Here is a 22,018-nt window from a genome sequence, read left to right on the forward strand (position 1 = left end):
GTCACTCTTCAGTCCATTGACCCAGCTGATCAAAAATAATTCATTCTGAATGCTTAATTCAATAAGATACAAAGCCTTTATGTTTGTTCAGTTATTGAGTTGCCCTGCAATTTTAGGCTTCCTTAGTACAATCTGACATTAACACATTCTGTTCCTTCCTTTATTTTCTGGTAACAATCAAGCCCTTCACTAACCAGCAATCCTACAATCTCTGTTTCTTTTGATTTTATCATTTTTCATGTAAATGAAACCCCCCCCACCCACTGTTTAGGGCCAAAGTTAACTCACCAAACAGTTGTTGAAACTTGTGCAAGATGGAGAAACTCAGAAACAAGTCATTTTTTTTCCAACAGTAATTAAGCTCACTCCTACGTTAGATAGGTCAGGTCAGTTGGCTTGGATGGCTGGTTTGCGATACGATGTAATGTTATTAGAGTGAGTTCACTTTCTGCACTGGCTGAGGTTATCATAAAAGATTCTCATTCCCAGTCTCTCCCCCTCACCTGAGGCATAGTGACCCTCAGGTTAAACCACCACCCAAAGTGTTTGCTCTAATGTGAGGGTAGTCTAATGGTCTGGTAGGACTCTGACTTTACCTTTTGGTTTGCCATATTTACACAGCCATTAAATACAATGAAACATACCTTGAACTTCATTATGCCAAAGGTCTGAGCCACATTAAAATTTTCATTCTCCTCTGTCACTGCCTCATCTGGCAACTTCCAATAAGCAGTGGTTTGCGTTGTCCAGTTAGTTGGAATTTTAAGGTAGCCTAACTGTACCTAATATAACCAAAAGTCAAAACAAAAATGTTCCAAAGTACTTATTATACAGTGAGTGTTGTGATTATATGACTGAGCTAATAACCCAAACACAGAACTGACTTCTGAGGAACACTTAGAATTTTTGCAAGGTTTGTGAAGGTTTGTAGCTCAGGTTGAGGTTTAGGGTGTAGGTTTACTCACTGAGCTGTAGGTTTGATATCCAGATGTTTCATTACCTGGCGAGGTAACATCATCAGTGGCGACCTCCAAGTGAAGCGAAGCTGTTGTCTCCTGCTTTCTATTTATATGTTTGTCCTGGATGGGGTTCCTGGAGTTTGTGGTGATGTCATTTCCTGTTCATTTTCTGAGGGGTTGATAGATGGCATCTAGATCTATGTGTTTGTTTATGGCGCTGTGGTTGGAGTGCCAGGCCTCTAGGAATTCTCTGGCATGTCTTTGCTTAGCCTGTCCCAGGATAGATGTGTTGTCCCGGTCGAAATGGTGTTTTGTTTTCATCCGTGTGTAGGGCTACGAGGGAGAGAGGGTCGTGTCTTTTTGTGTATCCTGGTCGTGTCTTCTGGTGTTCATGTATCCTGGTGGCTCACTTTCTTCCTGTTTGCGCTACATAGTGTTTGTGGCAGTCCTTGCATGGAATTTTGTAGATGACGTTGGTTTTGTCCATGGGTTGTACTGGGTCTTAGAGGCCTGCTGAGTTTTTCTAGCGTTTTCTGATTCAGATTTCCAGCATCCACAGTATAATTTATATAATAATCCAGGGAAGCATAAATGACAGGTTGAGAATTAGAAGTCAGTTTTTAAAACCTGGTCTCAGAAATTAAAAGTTGCTCTCAGTAAAAGTGGCTACATTAGCCCTTCTTTTGTAAAAACTGAAGTAATACTCTCCAGAAAGGATGTTATAGATCAGGCCAGACCCCCACAAAACATTTCAAGAAAGTAGGCCAGACCATGACTTTTCAAGTTGTTTTAAGCAGGTGTAAAGTGGACATTCCAAGAGTGATTTGGTGGCCCAAACACTTAGTTTTAAACAAAGCAATCTCTTTGCAAGATTACCAAATAAAACACAAACACAAGAGAACAGAATATAGAATAACTTAACTACTTAAAAACCCACCAGACTATCCCAATTTAATGATGCTATCTCAGATACTTGCAACATCCCCATAAACACTGTGTTGGCAAAAAAGGTACAATCAAACACAGGGTCTTACAGGAGAGAGAGTGAGAGAGAGAGACAGAGAGAGAGAGAGGGGGAGAGACAGAGAGAGACAGAGAGAGAGAGAAAGAGAGATTCAGCATGGAACACCCTCTTCCATGTAGCTGTTTCTTTCACCAGCAGCCTCAAAAACTGACTAGCGTCTCTGAACGGCAAGACTGTTAAAACCCAAAACCAGAGAAAAGCTGAACTGGGAGAACTGGCCACTCCCCTTTCAATATACAAGTATTTTGTTTAAACCTTCAAACCTTTTGCCTGAGGCAGTACCTGTTAGCTATAATCAAACTGGCTTAAAGCCCACCCAAACTAGACCTCCCGGAAAATCTGTGTTTAGGTCCCCTCTGAAAAATACGCAAGGACAACATAAGCTTGTTCAGGGAGAAGCATCATCACAAGAGAAGCTAGCCACCAATATCCATAAGTAACTCCAGTAATAGAAAAAACAAGGTTGGCTCAATGCTGCGAGGCAGTAGTGGCGAAGTGAGCCTCTCAGTTGTAGATATTTTCCTAATCAAGTTGTTTAGAGGTTTTATAACACATTTCTGGCACAGGTGGAGCTTGAACCTCGAGGTGTGGATAGTATCTCTGCACCACACGATCCCTTAGCCCCTCGATTGGAAGTAGGTAGCCAGGGACAGGCAATAAACGCTGGTGCTGCCAGCATTGCCTGCATCTTAAAAGCTAATTTTTAACAAGCAAGAATCAAATAACAAAAGCAGGAAAGGCATTCTGAGTCTATTTAAGAAACTGGACATGGTGCCCAGGAATCCCTGCTATCTGCTAACAGATGGCTGCTGGCAGCTTGCTAAATTTATAATTGCAGCCCAGAGGTAATCAGAGAGGCTGTAATGACTGTCTAGTCTGAACGTTCTGACTATTTCTCTATACTGTTAATTTGGGGTGGGAGGGGTCATGCTCCTAATTTTTCTGTACTGGTCCTCAATGACATCTTGTGTTTTTAACACAATAGAACATCATGCAAACCTAACCCAGACAGAAATTGCTGCAAAGTCACATAAGGTGGTAGTAGAAGGGATGACCTAAAGTTAGATTTTAAGGTGCACAGGAAAGGGAGGTAGAGATGTCTAGGGAGAGAGAATTCCAGAGCATCGGATTGGAGACCCAGCCACAGATGGTGGGCTGATTAAAATCAGGGAAGTGCAAGTGGAGGAGGGCAGAGACCTCACAGGGTCGTAGGGCTGGAGGAGATGTCGGAGATAGGGAGGGGTTGAGGTGGTGGAAGAAGTGAAAAAGAAAGCAGCGAATGTTTATTGCGAGGTTTGCTGGACTGAGTGCCTGTGTTGGTCAGCAAGCACAAGGGGCACTGGCTGAACAGGATCTGGTTGTGGGTTAAAATAGGTCCAGTCGCATTCTGGATGGGCTGAAGCTCATGGAGGGTGACAGGTGGGAAGCTGGCCAGGGGACGTTTGAAATGCTTCAGTCTAGAGACGATGGCCACTGGTACCATGTGTCCCCCGTGAGGTGGGCAAAGCACCTCCACCCCTTTGACAGCAAAAGGGCATTTGTTTGGCAGAGGTAAACTGATAATTTGGGCTCTAGTCCCGAGGTTTTCATCACTTTGAGGAACCCTTGTACATGTTGACACATTCTTAGAAATACAGTAAAAACAATGATTGCAGATGCTGGAAACCAGATTCTGGATTAGTGGTGCTGGAAGAGCACAGCAGTTCAGGCAGCATCCAAGTAGCTTCGAAATCAACGTTTTGGGCAAAAGCCCTTCATCAGGAATAAAAGCTTTTATTCCTGATGAAGGCCTTTTGCCCGAAACGTTGATTTCGAAGCTACTTGGATGCTGCCTGAACTGCTGTGCTCTTCCAGCACCACTAATCCACATTCTTAGAAACTATCAACACTTTCCCATGAACTCCCCAAAAATATCACCACACACCCTGAAGGAGACCTTGCAAATGCAGGCTTGGAGACTCACTTGGAAACACAACCCTAGGCAATCCTTGTAAATATTAACACATGCCTGGGAATCTCTACACATATCAACATATTGATATATGCATATCAAGGAGTGACTTCCTTGATATGCACAGTTGAGAACTCACTGTTCCTTAAACACATTCGGAGGACCCCCTTCTTCAGGAGGGCTTATGCCCGGAACGTCGATTCTCCTGCTGCGCTTTTTCAGCTCTGATCTCCAGCATCTGCAGTCCTCACTTCCTCCTCGTGAATATGAACGTTTTTCTCGGGGATGTTCCATTTATGAGCTGAATTCACTAAGGTGCACAGTCTTGATAAAGGTATTAAAACTTTGGCTGTGCTCAGGTTTAGTGAGGACTCCAGCAGATGTAACAGCTCCACCGGGAGCAGCAGATTTGCTTGAGTGTCAGTTTTGTTTTAGATACTGTTTCGTGGTTAAACGACACATTAACCAGGAACAGGTGATATGATGTCAAGTTCAATTGAAAACTGAACTGTGCCGTTTTTATACTGAGGCAGAATGTAGACAAATCTGTCCAGATTTCAGAAGCTTGACTAACACCGTGTATTTAAAAACCTGGACTAATGTAAGTGGGACCTGAGGGAAATGTACGCAAACTGTACCCAGTTTAAAATCACACAGCACCAGGTTATAGTCCAACAGGTTTATTTGGAAGTACTAGCTTTCAGAGCGATGCTCCTTCATCAGGATATCATGTACCTAGCTTGAAATCCAAAGGCCATGTCTATTTGAAGGGAGACACTAAAATGATAATATGATTCAATTCCCTACAGTGTGGAAACAGGTCCTTCGGCCCAACAAGTCCACACCGACCCTCTGAAGAGTAACCCACCCAGACCCATTTCCCTTTGACCAAGGCACCTAACACTATGGGCAATTTAAAATGGCCAATTCATCTGACCTGCACATCTTTGGACTGTGGGGGGAAGCCCACACAGACACGGGAAGAATGTGCAAACTTCACACAGAAAGTCGCCTGAGGCTGGAATCAATGGCGCTATGAGGCAGTAGTGCTAACCACTGTGCCGCCCTTATGCATCAAAATGCTTGTGTTCACTTACAATTAACGATCTTAATTCCAGGCACGAACAAGTGCGACAGCTAACACAACCCCTGAAGCCCCAGCTGAAAACAAAAACTGTTGGAAATAACAACAAGTCAGGCAGCATCGCGGAGAGAGAGAGCAGGCTAATGTTTCAAGTCTAGATAACTCTTCATTACAGCTGGTGTGAAGTGTGGAGGGGGCAGCATTTATGCAGTAGGGCAGAGTGCTGGGGGAGAAAGAATGTTGGTGGTTCACATTAAGTGATCAGAATGGGAGAATGGCAGAACAATGGTGTGTCTAACTGCCAGACTGGAAAGAACAGACAGTCCCTTTGAAGTGGGGGGAAGAAAGAGAGGAAATTGTAACATAGAGTAAAGGGAAGACCTTTTAGAACTGAGATAGGGAGAAACTTCTTCAGCTAGAGACTGGTGCGTCTATGGAATTCATTCAAGGCTGTGGAGGCCAGGTCATTGAGTATATTTGAGAATGAGATAGATAGGTTCTTGATTGTCAAGGGGATCAAGGGTTATGGGGAGAAAGTGGGAGAATGGGGTTGAGAAACTTATCAGAGCTTAAAAATGTGTTACTGGAAAAGCACAACAGGTCAGGCAGCATCAAAGGAGCAGGAGAATCGAAGTTTTGGGCATAAGCCCTTCTTCAGGAATGTGGAGGGTGTGCCAAGCAGGCTAAGATAAAAAGTAGGGAGGAGGGACTTGGGGGAGGGGTGTTGGGAATGCGATAGGTGAAAGGAGGTTAAGGTGAGGGTGATAGGCCAGAGTGGGGGTGGGGGCGGAGAGGTTGGGAAGAAGATTGCAGGTCAAGAAGGCGGTGCTGAGTCTGAGGGTTGGGACTGAGACAAGGTGGGGGGAGGGGAAATGAGGAAAATGGAGAAATCCGCATTCATCCCTGTGGCTGGATGGTTCCTAGGCGGAAGATGAGTCGCTCTTCCTCCAGGCGTCGTGTTGCCATGGTCTGGCGATGGAGGAGGGGAAGGACCTGCATGTCCTTGGCGGAGTGAGAGGGGGAGTTAAAGTGACCTGCAATCTTCTTCCCGACCTCTCCGCCCCCACCCCCTCTCCGGCCTATCACCCTCACCTTTACCTCCTTCCACCTATCGCATTCCCAACGCCCCTCTCCCAAGTCCCTCCTCCCTACCTTTTATCTTAGCCTGCTTGGCACACCCTTCTCATTCCTGAAGAAGGCTTATGCCCGAAACGTCGATTCTCCTTCTCCTTTGATGCTGCCTGACCTGCTGCACTTTTCCGGCAACACATTTTTAAGCTCTGATCTCCAGCATCTACAGTCCTCACTTTCTCCTAGTTGAGAAACTTATCAGCCATGATTTAATGGTGAAGCAGACTTGATGGGCTGAATGGCCAAATTTCTGCTCTTATGCCTTATAGTAACAGAGAATGTAGCAAGTAAAGCTAAAAGAAAGGGAAAGAATGGGAGTAAATTCACAATTTGAAGGTGTTGAACTCATTATTGAGCCCAGAAGATTGTACGCTCGTGTGAAAATGAGATGTTATTCCTCCAGTTCGTGCTGTGATTCACAGGAGCAGTGCAGCAAGCTGAGGTCAGACAAGTGGGCATGTGAGCAGGATGCTGTGTGAAAGTGGCCGGCTATGGGAAGGTCAGGGTCATGTTTGTGCAGAGACCAGAGGTGTTCTACAAAGTGGTCACCCAGTCTGCATTTGGTTTCTCCAATGTAGAGTAGGCCACAATGGGTGCAACGAATGCAACACACAAGACTTGAGCCTCAAACCAGACCCACTCTCCGTGGAGAGGAACACAATGCTGGTGTTAGCTGCCCTCTTTGTCTCAACATTATTCCTGAGCAACAGATTGAAAGGGGGTCATTACAGAAACCATTGGTATGTTGCTGCAATGGGCGAGCTGCTGGTGTAGGGGTATTCTCATTCTCAGAAGGCCAGGTGATGCTTTAGGAACCTAAGTTCAGATCCCAACAGACCCCTGACGGCAGAATCTGGAGTAGAGGCCGGATCATTAAAATGTTGAAGGCTGAGATAGGCAGCTTTATAATCAGTAAGGGAATCAAGAGTTATGGGGAAAAAGCAGGAAAGTGGAGTTAAGGATCATCAAATCAGATCAGCCATGATTTCATTAAATGGTGGCGCAGGCTTGATGGGCTGAATGGCCTACTTCTGTTGCTAAAAAAGAGGCAATAAGTCAACAAATACAAAGATCGATTAGGGGTGGTGGGGGACAGACAGTGCATCAGTTTCCTGTGATCTCCCTTTTGCCAATGCTTGAGGGTTCAGGAATCACATTTGAAAGATCTCATTGAGTTTGGAGCGTTAGTGAAATGAGTACAATGCATGTTGTCATCTCAGCGCCGCTATTCTGTCTTCACCATGTCGAGAGGGAAATCAAACAGGGCGCACATTTCCTGTGGCGTTTACTTACATTAGTCAAGGTTTTGAAATACACTGTGCTTTGTTTAGCTTCTGAAATTTGACTGGATATGTCTACATTTAGCAGCAGAGGGGGAAAAAAAACACTGTGGGTCAGTTTTCAATTGAATTTGACGTCCCATCACCTGTTTCTGGTTACTGTGTTGTACAACTAGGAAACAGTGTCTGAAACAATCCACCAATCAAGGAATTTCTCCTGCTCTCCGTGGAACAATTTATATTCGCTTCTTGAAAACCCACAAAGTAGCCCCAAGGAAGGAAGAGAACGTGCGCTGATAAAGCGCTTTCCACCATGCTCTCGATTTTCCAAAATGGTTTTCAACCAGAGAAATACTCTTCAACCTATAATCATGGGATGGTGCCTATGCTGCAGCCAATTCGGCACAGCAAGATCCCACATGCAGCAACATGATAATGACAGGTCATCGCATTTATCCACGTTCTGCTTCATCCGCCCTGCATTTACCAACTCGTTCAACATATCCATGTCACGAAAGCATCTCTGCACCTGCTTACAATTCATCCTCCCACCCAGCCTTGCGGCAAAACAGTATGGCTGCCTTTCCCAGGAGGAGGTCTCACAGGACACCTTCCAGCTCTCCATCTTGTAACTGAGTCTCTCATGACCTTAATTAAATTCCTCCTGACCTGTTATTGTTGATCTTGGCTACATGAATATTGTAATCCTGTGTCCCGGGGATCCTCCTTCTCATAGGAGAAAGTGAGGACTGCAGATGCTGGAGATCAGGGCTGAAAAATGTGTTGCTGGAAAAGTGCAGCAGATCCTGCTCTTTGGCTGCTGCCTGACCTGCTGCGCTTTTCCAGCAACACATTTTTCAGCATCCTCCTTCGCCTTTCAATTAGTCTTTCACGTCCAACTTGAGCTGGTGAATGGACACTTGGCTTGAGATCTCATCCGAAAAGGAGGTGAGTTGGGACTTCTGAAGGGTTACCATGGGAATTATGAGCCTCCTTCTGTGCTGTAAGTTTCAACAAGTCTTAAGGAGAGATTGGATAAGCTTAGATTTCCGCAAGGATCAGAGGTGGGTCCACTGCTTTTCATCATTTCTACCAAGCACCTTCTTCATTATCCGACCTGTCTGAAACTCCACTTTCAAGGAACGATCAACCTGTACGCCAAGGTGTCTTTATTCAGCAACGCTCCCCAGGACCTTAACATTAAGTGGAAAAGTCCTCCTCTGATTTGCTTTTCCAAAATGCAGCACCTCGCATTTATCTGAATTAAACTCCATCTGCCACTCCTCAGCCCATTGGCCCATCTGATCAAGATCCCGTTGTAATCTGAGGTAACCTTCATCACTGTCCACTACACCTCCAATCTTGGTGTCATCTGCAAACTTACTAATTATACCTCCTATGTTCACATCCAAATCATTTATAGAAGTGATGAAAAGCAGTGGACCCAGCTAAACCTTGTGGCACTCCACGACCTCCAGTCTGAAAAGCAACCGTCCACCACCACCCTCTGTCTTCTACCTTCAAGCCATCGAGGCAGAGTGATGCAGTCCTGCAAAGGGAATTCAGAGCATTAGGTAGGAAGTTGAAAATCAGCATTTTAGGTTGTAATCTCAGGATTAATTCCTGTGCCACGTGCAAGGCAGGCGAGAAGTAGGATAATTATACAGTTGAATGCAAGGCGGAGGAGTTGGTGGAGGAGGGAGAGATTCAGCTATCTGGATCTTTGGGATCTCTTCCAGGTCAGAGGTACCTGTGCAAGAAAATCAGGTCATACTTAAACTGGTGGGGCACCAATATCCTGGCAGGGAGGTTTGCTCATGCCACTAGAGAAGGTTTAAATTAGCATGGCAGGGGAAGCCAAAACAGTAGGTCAGCATGTCGAGTGTTTGATGAGATTGGCCAAATCATGTAAGTCTAGAAGGAAGAAACAGGCAAAAGTGAGGACTGCAGATGCTGGAAATCAGAGTTGAGAGTGCGGTGCTGGAAAAGCACAGCAGGTCAGGCAGCATCCGAGGAGCAGGAGAATCAACGTTTTGGCCATAAGCCCTTCGTCAGCCCTTCTTCTGTAGGAAGGACAGACAGAGCCAGGTTAATGAACTTTGCGGAACTAAAAGTCTATTTTAATGCAAGGCGAAAAATAACAGATAAGGCAGATGATCTCAGAGCTTGGATTATGATGTGGTAGCCAGGACAGAAACTTGGTTGAGAGAAGGCCTGGACTGGCAGCTGTGTGTTCCAGGATTTAGATGTTTCAGGTAATGATAGAAAGTAACGTAAACGGGGTGGAAAGAGTTACATTAATGATGAAGGAGAATGTCACAGTTGTACGAAGAGAGGACATCTTAGAGAGCTCATCTGGCAATGCAATATTGCTAGAATTTAGGAATAAGAAAGGTGCAAGAACTATATATGATGGGGTTATACTATATGTCTCTCAGGAGATAGGGTGGCACAGTGGTCAGCACTGCTGCCACACAGTGGTCAGCACTGCTGCCTCACAGTGCCATGGACTGGTGTTCAATTCCCGCCTTGGGCAACTGTCTGTGTGGAGTTTGCACATTCTCCCCGTGTCTGCGTGGGTTTCTTCCGGGTGCTCCGGTTTCCTCCCACACTCCAAAGATGTGCAGGTCAGGTGAATTGGCCATGATAACTTGCCCGTAGTATTAGGTGCATTAGTCAGGGGTAAATGTAGGAGAATGGGTCTGGGTGGGTTGCTCTTGGGAGGGTTGGTATGGACTTGTTAGGCCACACTGTAGAAAATCTGATCTAATCATATGTAAGCAGATTATGGAAGTCGTAAAAACTACAGGGTTTTAGTAGTGGATCATTTTAATTTACTCAGTCGGGATCACCGCTGGAACCATTATTGTTTGTAATATTTTTAATGATTTGGATGGAAATGTCAATGGTTTGATTAGTAAGTTTGCAGATGACATGGAATTGTGGAGAGTGAGGAGGATGTCAGTGGATACAGTAAAGAAGGTTTACGGCACGCTTGCCCTCATTGGCTGCAGTACTGAGAATAACAATTCACAGGTCATGTTGTAGCTGTATAAAACTTTGGTTAGGCCACTTTTGCATGCAGTCCTGGTCTCCAGACTGTAGGAAGGACGTGGAGAGGGTGCAGAAGAGTTTTACCAGGAGTTGCCTGGATTGGAGTGAATTAGCTATAAGGAGATGTTGGACAAAAGTGGATTGTTTTCACTAGAGTGTCAGAGGCTGAGGGGTGACCTGGTAGAAATATATAAAATTATGAGAGGCATGGATAGGGTGGATAATCAAGGTCTTTTTCCTAGGGTGGCAATGTCAAATATTCGAGGGCGTAGATTTAAGGTGAGAGGGGAAGAGTTTAAAAGAGATTTAAAGGGGTGGCACAGTGGTTAGCACAGCTGCACCACAGACCTGGGTTCAATTCCACCCTTAGGTGACTGTAGAGTTTGCCTGTGTTTTCGTCAGTTTTCTCTGGGTGTTCTGGTTTCAGTCCAAAGATATGCAGATTAGGTGGATTGGCCATGGGAAATTGCCCATAGTGTGCAGGTTGGTGCATCAGCCATGGGAAATGCAGCATAACAGGGCTAGTGTAGAGGGTTGGTACAGGGTGAGATGCTCTTTTGAGGGTTGGTGTGGAATTGATGGACTGAATGGCCTGATTCCACACTGGAGGGATTTTATGAGATGTGTGAGGCCAGGTTTTTAGACAGACAGTGGTAGTTGTCTGGAACGTGCTGCCAGGGGAGGTGGTGGAAACAGATATGGTAACAATGATTAAGACAGACACATGAACAGGCAGAGAATAGAGGGTTATGGAACATGTGCAAGCAGAATGGGATTGGTTTAGAAGAGCATCATGGATAGCATAGACATATGGGCTGAAGAGCCTGTTCCTCTGCTGTACTGTTCTGCATTCTATTTTTTTTATTCCTGTGCTGAAAACCCCTTGAGTTAAACAGACTAATTCTTTGTTAAAAGTGCAAACACATGACCATGTTACCAATAAGAAGACAGGCAGGAGGCTGGAAGAACACAGCAAGCCAGGCAACATCAGGCAGTTCCGAAGTTGACGTTTCAGGTGTAACCCTTACCAATCAGCTTACATTTGTAACATAGCGTTGATGCCGGGAAAACAGCTTCACACAACGGTTTTCAAAAAGGTTCCACAGTGAGATAAAGACATACTGCAGCAAAATGACCAAACACTTAAACCATAGCAAAATCAGAGAGAGGGAGAGAAACAGGGTGGTTTAAGGTGGGCTTTCCAAAGCCGAGGATCTAGGAAGTTAAAGGCCTAGGCATCATTGATGGAACAATTAAAATCACGCCCTAGTTAAAAGAGTGAATCTGGCTCGTTGATAAACAGGGAAGAGGTCAGATATACAACCCTACACATCCCAGCTGTCACACTTAACTCTAGCCTCGGTTGCTCCTGGTGTCTGACTGGTAGCAGAGAGAGAAAATAGTGCTTTAACTTTGAGTTAAATATAAACATTCACTGCTCTTTCAAAACGATAGGCTGTTCCTGATAGCTGGCAGCTCCCACATTTTATGCTCAATTTAAAAAAATAAATTACCCTCAGCCGGAATTTCTTTTCGCAATTAAATTTATACGAGTAAAGGTGTTGGAAGCTGAGAGATGAAAGTTGCGTAATCACAAAATTGAAGTTTAAATAGACCAGTTGGTTGTTACTTCCAATTAATCAGTGACACCGACAGCGCTTTCAAATTGTTCCTGTTACTGTAGAAATAAATCATAAAAAGGCAACCAAGACGATCTATCCAGACAATGCATTAATAAATAAGTTTCCACTATTGTTATAGTCTGGAATGCATTGTCTGAAAGGATAACGGAAGTGAATTCAATAGTGCCTTTCACAAAGGGATGAGAGAAAGTTCTTGCAACGGAAATATTGCAGGGCTGTGGGCAAAGAACAGGTGTGTGGTATGAAATGAATGACTTTATTGAAGGCAAAATGATATTACATTCCCCCCCCCACCCCCCCCCCCCCCCCCGCCCCAAAAAAAGAGACGGTACAGGTCTGTTAGTGTGTGGAAACTCTGGGTGCATCCAGAGAGGTTAGCTGGAATGTTCTAGACTCACATGTTTCAGTCTGCTGTGAATTCTCCAAGGCACTTAGGGTCATAGAGATGTACAGCATGGAAACAGACCCTTCGGTCCAACCTGTCCATGCCGACCAGATAACCCAACCACTGCATTTGACTGAAACAAAGACTTGCAATTATAGTCTTTCATCATCTTACGATATCCCAAAGCACTTTACAGTCAATAAAGTCAAGTTGTTGTTGTAATGTATAGCCTACAGGAGCTAACACAGCAAGCTCCTACTAACTGCAACGTAATAACGAACACATTATGTTTAGAGATTTATAGACTAGAATCTCTGCTGTGCAGGAAGAGGCCATTCGGCCCATCAAATCTGCACCGACCTTTCAAAGAGCATCTCACCCAGAACCAACTCCTACCACTCTAGCCCCATATTTCCCAAGGCTAATCCACCCCGCCTGCAGATCCCTGGATACTACGCATCATTTAAGCATGGCCAATCTACCTAACCTGTCCATCTTTGGACTGTGGGAGGAAACCAGAGCACCTGGTGGAAACCAAGACAGACACGGGGAGAATGTGCAAACTCCACACAGACAGTCACCTGAGGCTGAAATCAAGCCTAGGGCCCTGGCGCTGTGAGGCAGCTGTGCTAACCACAGAGCTATCGTGTTATCCTGAAACATTAGCTGTGTTGCTCTCTCCACAGATGCTGCCAGATGCACTGAATTTCTCAAGCATTTTCTGTTTTTTATTTCAGATCTCCAGCATCACATTGTTTTTAATTTTTTATGCTTTTATTGATGTTGGTTGAGGGAGAAAGTATTGACCAAAACTTTTCTATCATTTTCAAGTGTGATCTTTTGCATCTCTTGAGGGGACAGACGTGGCCCTGCTTTAATATCTTGTCTGACTAAGTAGCACTCTGTCAGTATTGCAGAGAGGTGACAGTCTGGATTTTTATACTCTAAGACTCGGTCGTGGGATTGTGAACCCAGCATTATTCTGAACCAGAGTTTCCAACTGAACATGGGCTGACATTAAACTCAAATCCTCTGAATTTGGAACGTTGGTTTGTTCTTGGGAAATAGAATGGTTGTTCTATGACAAGCTGGATTGAATCCAATGGAGTGGTTTTTATTATCCCTGTGGTCCCAACAGCTAACAGAGCATCGAGACAATCGAGGTAGCACCTACGGTCTGGGCTCGTGGTGTCACCTGCCGCTCTATGAAGAAGCGATGCACTTGGCAGAAGATGGAAGAGTATTTTGCCGGGTGTTAAGGTAAGCTAATCTCTACCATTACAATTGACTGATTAATCCACAGAGATAATGGCTAGTGTGGTGGCTCGGTGGTTAGCACTGCTGCCTCACAGCGCCAGGGATCTGGGTTCAATTCCAGTCTCGGGTGACTGTCTGTGTGGAGTTTGCACATTCTCCCCGTGTCTGGGAGGATTCCCTCTGGGGGCTTTGGTTTCTTACCACAGTCCAAAGGTGGCTTGGCCATGTAAATTGTCCAAAGTGTCCCAGGGATGTGCAAGCGAGGTGGATTAGCCATGGGAAATGTAGGATTACAGGAATGAGGTGGGATGCTCTTCAGAGGGTTGGTGCTGACTTGATGGGCTGAATGACCTCCATCTGCAGTGTTGTGAATTCTATAAAAGGTGCTAAATTGGATAAACACCAATGGAAGGATGTTGTGAAACTTGAAAGGGTTCAGAAAAGATTTACAAGGATGTTGCCAGGGTTGGAGAGTTTGAGCTATAGAGAGTGGTTGAATAGGCTGGGGCTGTTTTCCCTAGAGATTCGGGGGCTGAGGGGTGATCTTATAGAAGTACATAAAGTCATGAAGGACTTGGATAGGATAAATAGACAAAGTCTTTTCACTGGAGTGTGGGAGTCCAGAACTAGAGGTTTAGGGGGAGAGGGGAAAGATACGAAAGGGACCTAAGGGGCAAATGTTTCACGCAGAGGGTGATGCGCGTACGGAATGAGCTGCCAGAGGAAGTGGTGTAGGCTGGTACAATTGCAATATTTAAAAGGCATTTGGATGGGTATATGAATAGGAAGGATTTAGAGGGAAAGTGGAATTAGTGGAATTAGCTGGCAAATGGAACTAGATTGGATTGGGATGTCTGGTCAGTGTGGACGAGTTCGACTGAAGGATGTTTCTGTGCTGTACATCTCTATGACACGATGACAGGTCCCTGGGCCATGATGCTTATTTTACCAATGCCCATTGACAGAAGTGCAGGCAGCATACCTGCTTGCACTGCAGAGTCTGTGGCTGTAGAATCAACAAGGAGGAGAAGTGGGTAGCGAAGGTTCCAGTGACACATCAAGGGAGCCTGCACCTCTTAAAAGGCACATTTGTTAGGGCTGAAGCAGACACTAGGAAAAAGTAAGATCTGCAGGTGTTGGAGATCAGAGTGAAAAGCTGTAGTGCTGGAAAAATACAGCAGGTCAGGCAGCAGGTAGTTGTACAGGAAGTGAATATGATCTGGGAACCCACAAAAAAAAAGGACAACATTGAGAGGGCAGCTTCGGTGGTCGATGTGGAAAGTAGGGGCAATATCCAATATCCATAGGGGACCAGGAGGCTTTCCAGACCCACACTTGCAAGGCATGTGAGCAGACAGCCAGCAGTCTACCCTGTGACCTGGATGCAGTGCCATAAAACTTGCAGTGACCTCACATACACAGTCAAGCTCAGATGGGGACACAGGCCAGGGGTAGCACTGGCCCGTGATTTCTGTCCCCACTCCCTGTGGGCTGCAAAATCCAACTTGAGGTAAGAAAGGGAATTAATTGCGAAAGTAGAATAAAATCTTGTGCAGGTTAAGAATGAGTTCGCACTGGTGGTAAAGGGAGCTAAAAATCACACAACATCAGGTTACAGTCCAACAGGTTTGTTTGGAGGCACTAGCTTTCAAAGTGTTGCTTCTTCTTCAGGTGGTTGATGAAGCCGTGCTCTGAAAGCTCGTGCCTGCAAATAAACCTGTTGGATTGTAACCTGGTGTTGTGTGATTTTTAACTTTGTCCACCCCAGTCCAGCACCAGCTCCTCCACATCAGGGGTAATCGGAGTGTTTATTGCCAATTTGTAGTGCCCTTCAGAAGCTGGTGGTGAACTTCCCTTTGAACCAGTGAAATCTGTATGCTTTAGGTTGACCTACGATGTTATAGAGTCATAGAGATGTACAGCACAGACACGGGCCTTTCAGTCCAACTCATTTATGCTGACCAGATAGTCCAATTTGCCAGCATTTGTCCCTATCCATTTATATCCTTTCTATTCATATACGCATCCAAATGCCTTTTAAATATTGTAATTGTACCAGCCTCCTCCACATCCTCTGGCAGCTCATTCCATACGCGTTCCACCCTCTGTGAGAAAATGTTACCCCTTAGGTCCCTCTTAAATCTTTTCCCTTTCACCCTAACTTATGTCCTCTATTTCTGGGTTCCCCCAACCCAGGGAAAAGACCTTGTGTACTTACCCTATCCATGCCCCTTATGAAACCTCTATCAGGTCACCCCTCAGCCTCTGACATTCCAGGAAAAGCAGCCCTAGTCTATTCAGCGTCTTCCTGTAGCTCAGATCCTCCAACTCTGGCAATATCCTTATAAATCTTTTCTGAACCCTTTCAAGCTTCACAGCATCCTTCCGATAGGAAGGAGACCAGAATTGTTCACAATATTCCAAGACGGACATCTAGGATTCTGACTCAGCGACAGTGAAGCAACGGCAATATATTTCAAGTCAAGATGGCGATTGGCTTGCAGAGCAAATTGCAGGTTTTAGTGTTGCCCTGTATCTGCTGCACCTCAAGGACCTGTTCCTGTGCTGTACTGCTCTATGTTCTATCTTTTCTTTATTCCTGTCCTGAAAATCCCTTGAATTAAAGGCCAACAGATCAACTCTTTGTTAAAATAGCGAACTCATTGCCATGTTACCAAAAAGAAGACAGCAGTTTACGTTTGTGAAATGGCTTTAATAATGGGAAAACAGCCTCACGGAAGAGTTTTCAAACCAATTCGGCACTAAGGTAAAGAAATATTGGGTCAAATAACCAAAGTTTTAGGTTTTAGACCACAACAAAATCAGCGAGAGAGATGGATTGCAAAGTCCAGTCTAAGGAGCCTTCATGAATTTCTGTAGTACCAATGTCCAGTCGTTAACATATTGCCTCAAAGTGAAAGCTGTTTTACAATCCAGGTCTGTTCATGAAGTTTTTTAACAAAACAATGAGTCTTAATCTTTGTTTTCACCTTATGTTTTGTCTAAAAGGACAGAGTTGCTGGAATGTGTTGGGGACATTGATTTTCTTGCCAAGGTGCACTGTGTGCGTCAAGCTTTCCAGGTAATATTTTCAGAACTCAGTTGTTGATTCACACATGAGCATGAATATGTCTGAGCCATGGATTATAAATTACTGGTTAGGCCTCAGTTGGAGAGTTATGGCCAATTCTGGACTCTATACTTTGGGATGATTACCAAGACCCTGAAGAGGCTGCAGGCAAGGTACCAATGCAGTATGGTACCAGTAATGAGCGACTGCAGTTATATAGAGTGACAAAAGAACCTGGGGATTGTTCTGCTCTGGGTAGAGAAGTAGAAACTAGAGATGTTCAAAATTCTGAGGAATTGTGAAAAAGCGACTGGTGAGAAACTCTTTGGCTACCCGTAGGGTTGGTAACTAAATGACATTGATTTAAATCGGACCTGAGCAGAATTTTTTAACGATCTCCTTCTGGACTTTGTGCTGTACGTTTTTTTCACTGGGATTTTGTGAGGTTCCAGGGAGCGTGCCAGGAGGTGGGTAGGGGTTTGGAGTAAAACCGAGTGGAATGGCAGAGGATGGATTGCTTTCCTGCTGTCACTGGTATTTTACCAGCTCTGGTGAAGGTGGCACTTAACCTGCCCAACCTTAGACCAAATGTGACCTTTATTTGGTCAATTTAGGGCCGATGAAGGCTTCTTCCTGTTGGCATTGGAGAGATTGGCAAGTAGAGCCCTACTCAGAATCTGCCAAGGTATTTCTGCCAATTCAGAGACAAAATTAGTGTCATCAAGTCAAGACTGACACATGTCAACCAATTCACTACATTGAAGTGGACTGGCTGTTATTACATAAGCAAATACAGCAACCTATTTCTACATTTCAGACATCCCATCAAAAGAATATGGATCAATTTTATTTCAAGATGTGGGCTTGTCTGTTTCTTGAAGGGGAAAGGAAGTCAGGACTCTCTTTTAAGTTGTGCCATGGAATTAATATTTAACAGCATGGTGGTTCGGTGGTTAGCACTGCTGCCTCACAGCGTGAGGGACCTGGATTCGATTCCAGCCTCAGACAGCTGTGCGCATTCTCCCCATGTCTGCATGGGTATTCTCTATGTGCTCCGGTTTCCTCCCATAGTCCAAGGATGTGCAGGTTGGGTAAATTGGCCATGCTAAATTGCTCATTGTGTGTAGGTTAAGTGCATTAGTCAGGGGAAATGTAGAGTAATAGCGTAGGGGAGTGGTTTGGGTGGGTTGCTCTTCAGAGGGCGGTGTGAACCTGTTGGGCCAAATGGCCTTGTTTCCACACTGTAGAGATTCTACGAACTATCTCTGACAATACATCACTTCCTCAATGCAACTAGAGACTGGGCTGAGAGGATTGTTGCAGTCTTAAGTAGACTATCTGAATTGGTGGTGGAAGCAGATTCAAGTGGATTCAAATCCTGGAGTGATTTTGAGGATGCAGTGTTAAGGCTGAGCTGAAGCTAAAGAGAACAGATAGCCTAAACTATCAGCAACACCCTAGCTAAGTTTGAAGCATAATTTCACACTAATTTCTCCACCTTTGCAGATAATTCTTTCCGATGTAATTAATAGAAAGTTTTTCGCAGAAGTGGGAAGGAAGGTTCTGTCCGCGATTATGACAAAAGCACATAAGGTATGGGAGTTCTGAGTTGTGTAGCTTTTGCTGGTAAGGCCATAAGACATAGGAGGAGCAGTAGGCCATTCAGCCCATCAAGTCTGCTCCATCATTCGGCGAGATCATGGCTGATCCGATTATTTTCATCACCATTTTCCTGCCTTTTCCTTGATTTTGTTCCTTCATCATCCTCTATTTTTGTCGCTTGTCTTATTAAAATGAACAGTAATGGGCCCTGTTTATAAGATAATGACAAATTAATGGGAGAGTGATTTTTGTGAGAGGTTTTGGTACGTGGTATAATTATAATTCAGAATAATTATTCAAAGTACAATTATTTAAGTTCACGTTTTGCATATTTTGCCATTATCTTTTTTTTCCCATCTTCTGGAATACATTATACAAGCTTCTAATTTTCACATCTTTCTATCATTCGCAATCCGACTATCTATGCAAATCCAGCATAGCAATTCTATTATATAGACAGACCATCATCCACACTCCCATTATGTGTGCTCCCAGTATCCACACTGACAACACCACTATCCTCTCTATTGCATTATCCACACACTCGCATTAACCATTCACAATCCCTTTATTGTCACTCCCATTTTCCCTGTTCCAAATCTTCACAGTTCTCTTATCAGCTTTCTTATGATTGTTATGATCCCAGATGATGAAAGTTCTGGACACCAGATCCACAAACATCCACTCCCTCCAACATCAGTGCTCAGTAGCATGTACCATCTACAAAACAGTGCTGAAATTCACAAAACATTCTCCAAACACATAACCATCTAGAAGGACAAGGAGAGCAGATACTTGGGAACATCACCATCGCAAATTCCCCTCCAAGCTATGCACCATCCTGATTTGGAAATATATTGCAGTGCATGGACAGCAGTAGGTTAAGAAGGCAGGTCAACACCATCTTCTGAAGGGGCAACTAGGGACAAGCAATAAATGTCCAGCTGACAGCACCCACATCCCATGAGTGAATTAAAAAAGCCTGATCCCAGAGTGAAACGTGATAGATCAGCAGGGATATTTTTGTAATTTGTTTACTGTGATGTTCAAGTTACAAGAAGCTGCAAATGCATTTTAAACAAAAGAACATCAAAGTTTATATACATGAAAAGAAAATAGAAGTAAATATGATACAGTGCACAAGAGCTAATTATAAGAAATAAAAACTCAACCTTTTATCTTTCAGCAACAAATCTTACACATACAGAACCCTCAGCGAAGGGTCACCCAGTTTCCTCTTTAAAGTTTGTTGTCCAGTGGAGGTTATTGGTTAGTTTCAGCAAAACTCTGCATTCATTCAACAAACTTTTTGTTTTCAATTAATATCTCTTTCTGAAACCCATAAGCAAATTGCTAACACTTTGTTTTCTAACTTGGTTTCTTAAAGTGCTCTCCCAAAGCTTTCTGCTGTTAGAGCTTTTCTCTTACTGCCATTAAGCCAATCAAGACTTCATTGTTGTAATGTCATTTTAGGAAGGAAACCTGCTATCCTTACCTGATCGGGCTGACATGTGACTTCATATCTACATCAGTTGACTCTTAATTGTCCTCTGAAATGTAATGTAGGTGCCATATAAATGCCAGGCAATGACCAGCTCTGATAACTGACAATCTAACTGTCACCCCTTGAATTTCAGTCCCCATCACTGAATGCCCCACTATCATAAGGTCACCATTGACCATAAACTGAACTAGTCGTACAGTCATGGTAGTTACAAGGGCAGATCAACGGCTCGGAATCCTGCATTAAATAACTCACCTACTAACTCCCCAAAGCCTCTATTAGACGCAAGTCAGGAATGTGATGGAATGTGATCCATTTGTGTGGATGAGTATAGCTTCAACAACACTCAAGAAGTTGACACCATTCAGGACAAAGCAATTCACTTAACTGGCACTAAATCCACAAACATCTACTCCCTCCACCACCGATGCTCAGTAGCAGCAGTGTGTACTGTCCACAAGATGCACTGCAGAAATTCACCAAAGACCCTCTGGCAGCACCTTTCAAACCCATGACCACAAGGGCAGCAGATACATGGGAACATCACCCCCTTGCAAATTCCCCTCCAAGCCATGCACCATCCTGACTTAGGAATATATTGCTGTGTCACTGAGTCAAAAGCCTGGAATTCCCTCCCTGCAGGTTTCAGGGTCTACCTACAGCACACGGACTGAATTGGTTCAAGAAGGCAGCTCCTTCCCGCCCCCCCACCTTCTGAAGGGCAGCTGTGGATGGATAATAAATGCTGGTGCAGCCAGCAACACCCATGTCCATGACTGAATAAGAAAAAAGGCCAAACAAGTCACTCAGTTCAAGGGCATTTCGAGATGGGCAATAAGCATTGGTATAACCAGCAACAGCCAAATCTCAAGAAATAACGTTAATTTTCCTTTTTCTTTCTGGCTGGCCCACTGGAGAGTTGTCTTGGTAGAGGGCAATCAGTTGTGTAATAAGCTGAATGGTCTCATTCTGTACTGTAACCATCCTGTGCTTCTGTGAGGTCAATTCAGCAGTTTGTTATTGACGGTTTTACATTATCGCACAAAGTCAAGATTGACCTCTGGGTGTCCTGGCCTAGCTTTGCAAAATTTTCTGGGGGGGTCAGGATATTTGTGGCCCCCACAAAAGATGGAAAACTATTGTACAAATTCAAAATGGCGAGGACTGACGTAAGTGCTTTTCCTGACTTCTCTAGAATCCAAAAAGGTTTGAGGCCGTCTATGAAGAGATGATGTATTTTCTGCAGCAAACTGATCACTGGGAGATGACTCAGCGAGAGCTAGCAGCTCGAGGGGTGAGTCTGTCAAGTACCTGAAAAGGCTGGGCTGGTGGGTGCAGTGTGAAAAAATACTAAAGAGTGAACATCCAACCTGTATGGTCAAAGTCCTCCAGCTGAAATTAAGCCATGTGCACAGTCATCATTTGTTTGGCAAAAGATGGTGTTTTGAACAGAATTTCATGTATTTCATGTTGAGAAGGGTACGATCAATAATTCCACACAGAATTGTCACAACGCCTACAACCCTTTTCATAAATACTGCCACTAGTTAAAATAGAAAACAACATATTTCCCTCTCTAATTTGTCCATGACGTTATTCATGGTCAATTTTTAATTCAAAAGTGTTACCACCAAGCGTTTTCAGAAACTTCAGTAGCTCACCCCACAAGGCCATCTAGTGACAAGAGCCTGCAACTGCACCGTGACTGTTGACATAACAAAGCTCAATTGTTGCTTGCTTCAGATATTCACACGTACACTTCCTACCCCTTTAGACGAATAGTGGGGGAAACATTAACAACGAGTTATTAGTCTGTTGAACCATATCATGAATGCTTCTTGCATCATAAAAAGGCCCAGTGTAGGACTAGCTAAAATGAACTGACAAATTAGATTAAGGGATTAGATTTAGTAGATGCTGTTGCAATATTTCAGAATACATTGAATAAATGCATTCTAATCAGAAAGAAAAATTTCAAAAGGAGGACCATGATTAACTAAACAAGTTAAAGATAGAAGTTAAAAATAAATAGCAAATAATTGTGCAAAGATGGCTGAAAGGTCAGATGATTAGG

General features: G+C 44.1%; 1 protein-coding gene across 2 annotated transcripts in view; it reads left to right on the plus strand.

The window, feature by feature from the left end:
• The window catches only part of miga1 (mitoguardin 1), a 125,913-nt gene that overhangs the window by 78,946 nt on the left and 24,949 nt on the right, over positions 1-22,018 (plus strand). For both annotated transcript variants that reach the window (XM_072574766.1, XM_072574767.1), the window contains exons 9-12: positions 13,650-13,771; positions 16,778-16,850; positions 18,345-18,431; positions 21,140-21,238. In XM_072574766.1, the coding sequence (XP_072430867.1) occupies positions 13,650-13,771; positions 16,778-16,850; positions 18,345-18,431; positions 21,140-21,238 (381 nt within the window). The remainder of the gene's footprint in view (positions 1-13,649; positions 13,772-16,777; positions 16,851-18,344; positions 18,432-21,139; positions 21,239-22,018) is intronic.

Source organism: Chiloscyllium punctatum, chromosome 7 (genome assembly GCF_047496795.1).
Source record: "Chiloscyllium punctatum isolate Juve2018m chromosome 7, sChiPun1.3, whole genome shotgun sequence".
In the NCBI taxonomy this organism is placed as follows: Eukaryota; Metazoa; Chordata; class Chondrichthyes; order Orectolobiformes; family Hemiscylliidae; genus Chiloscyllium; species Chiloscyllium punctatum.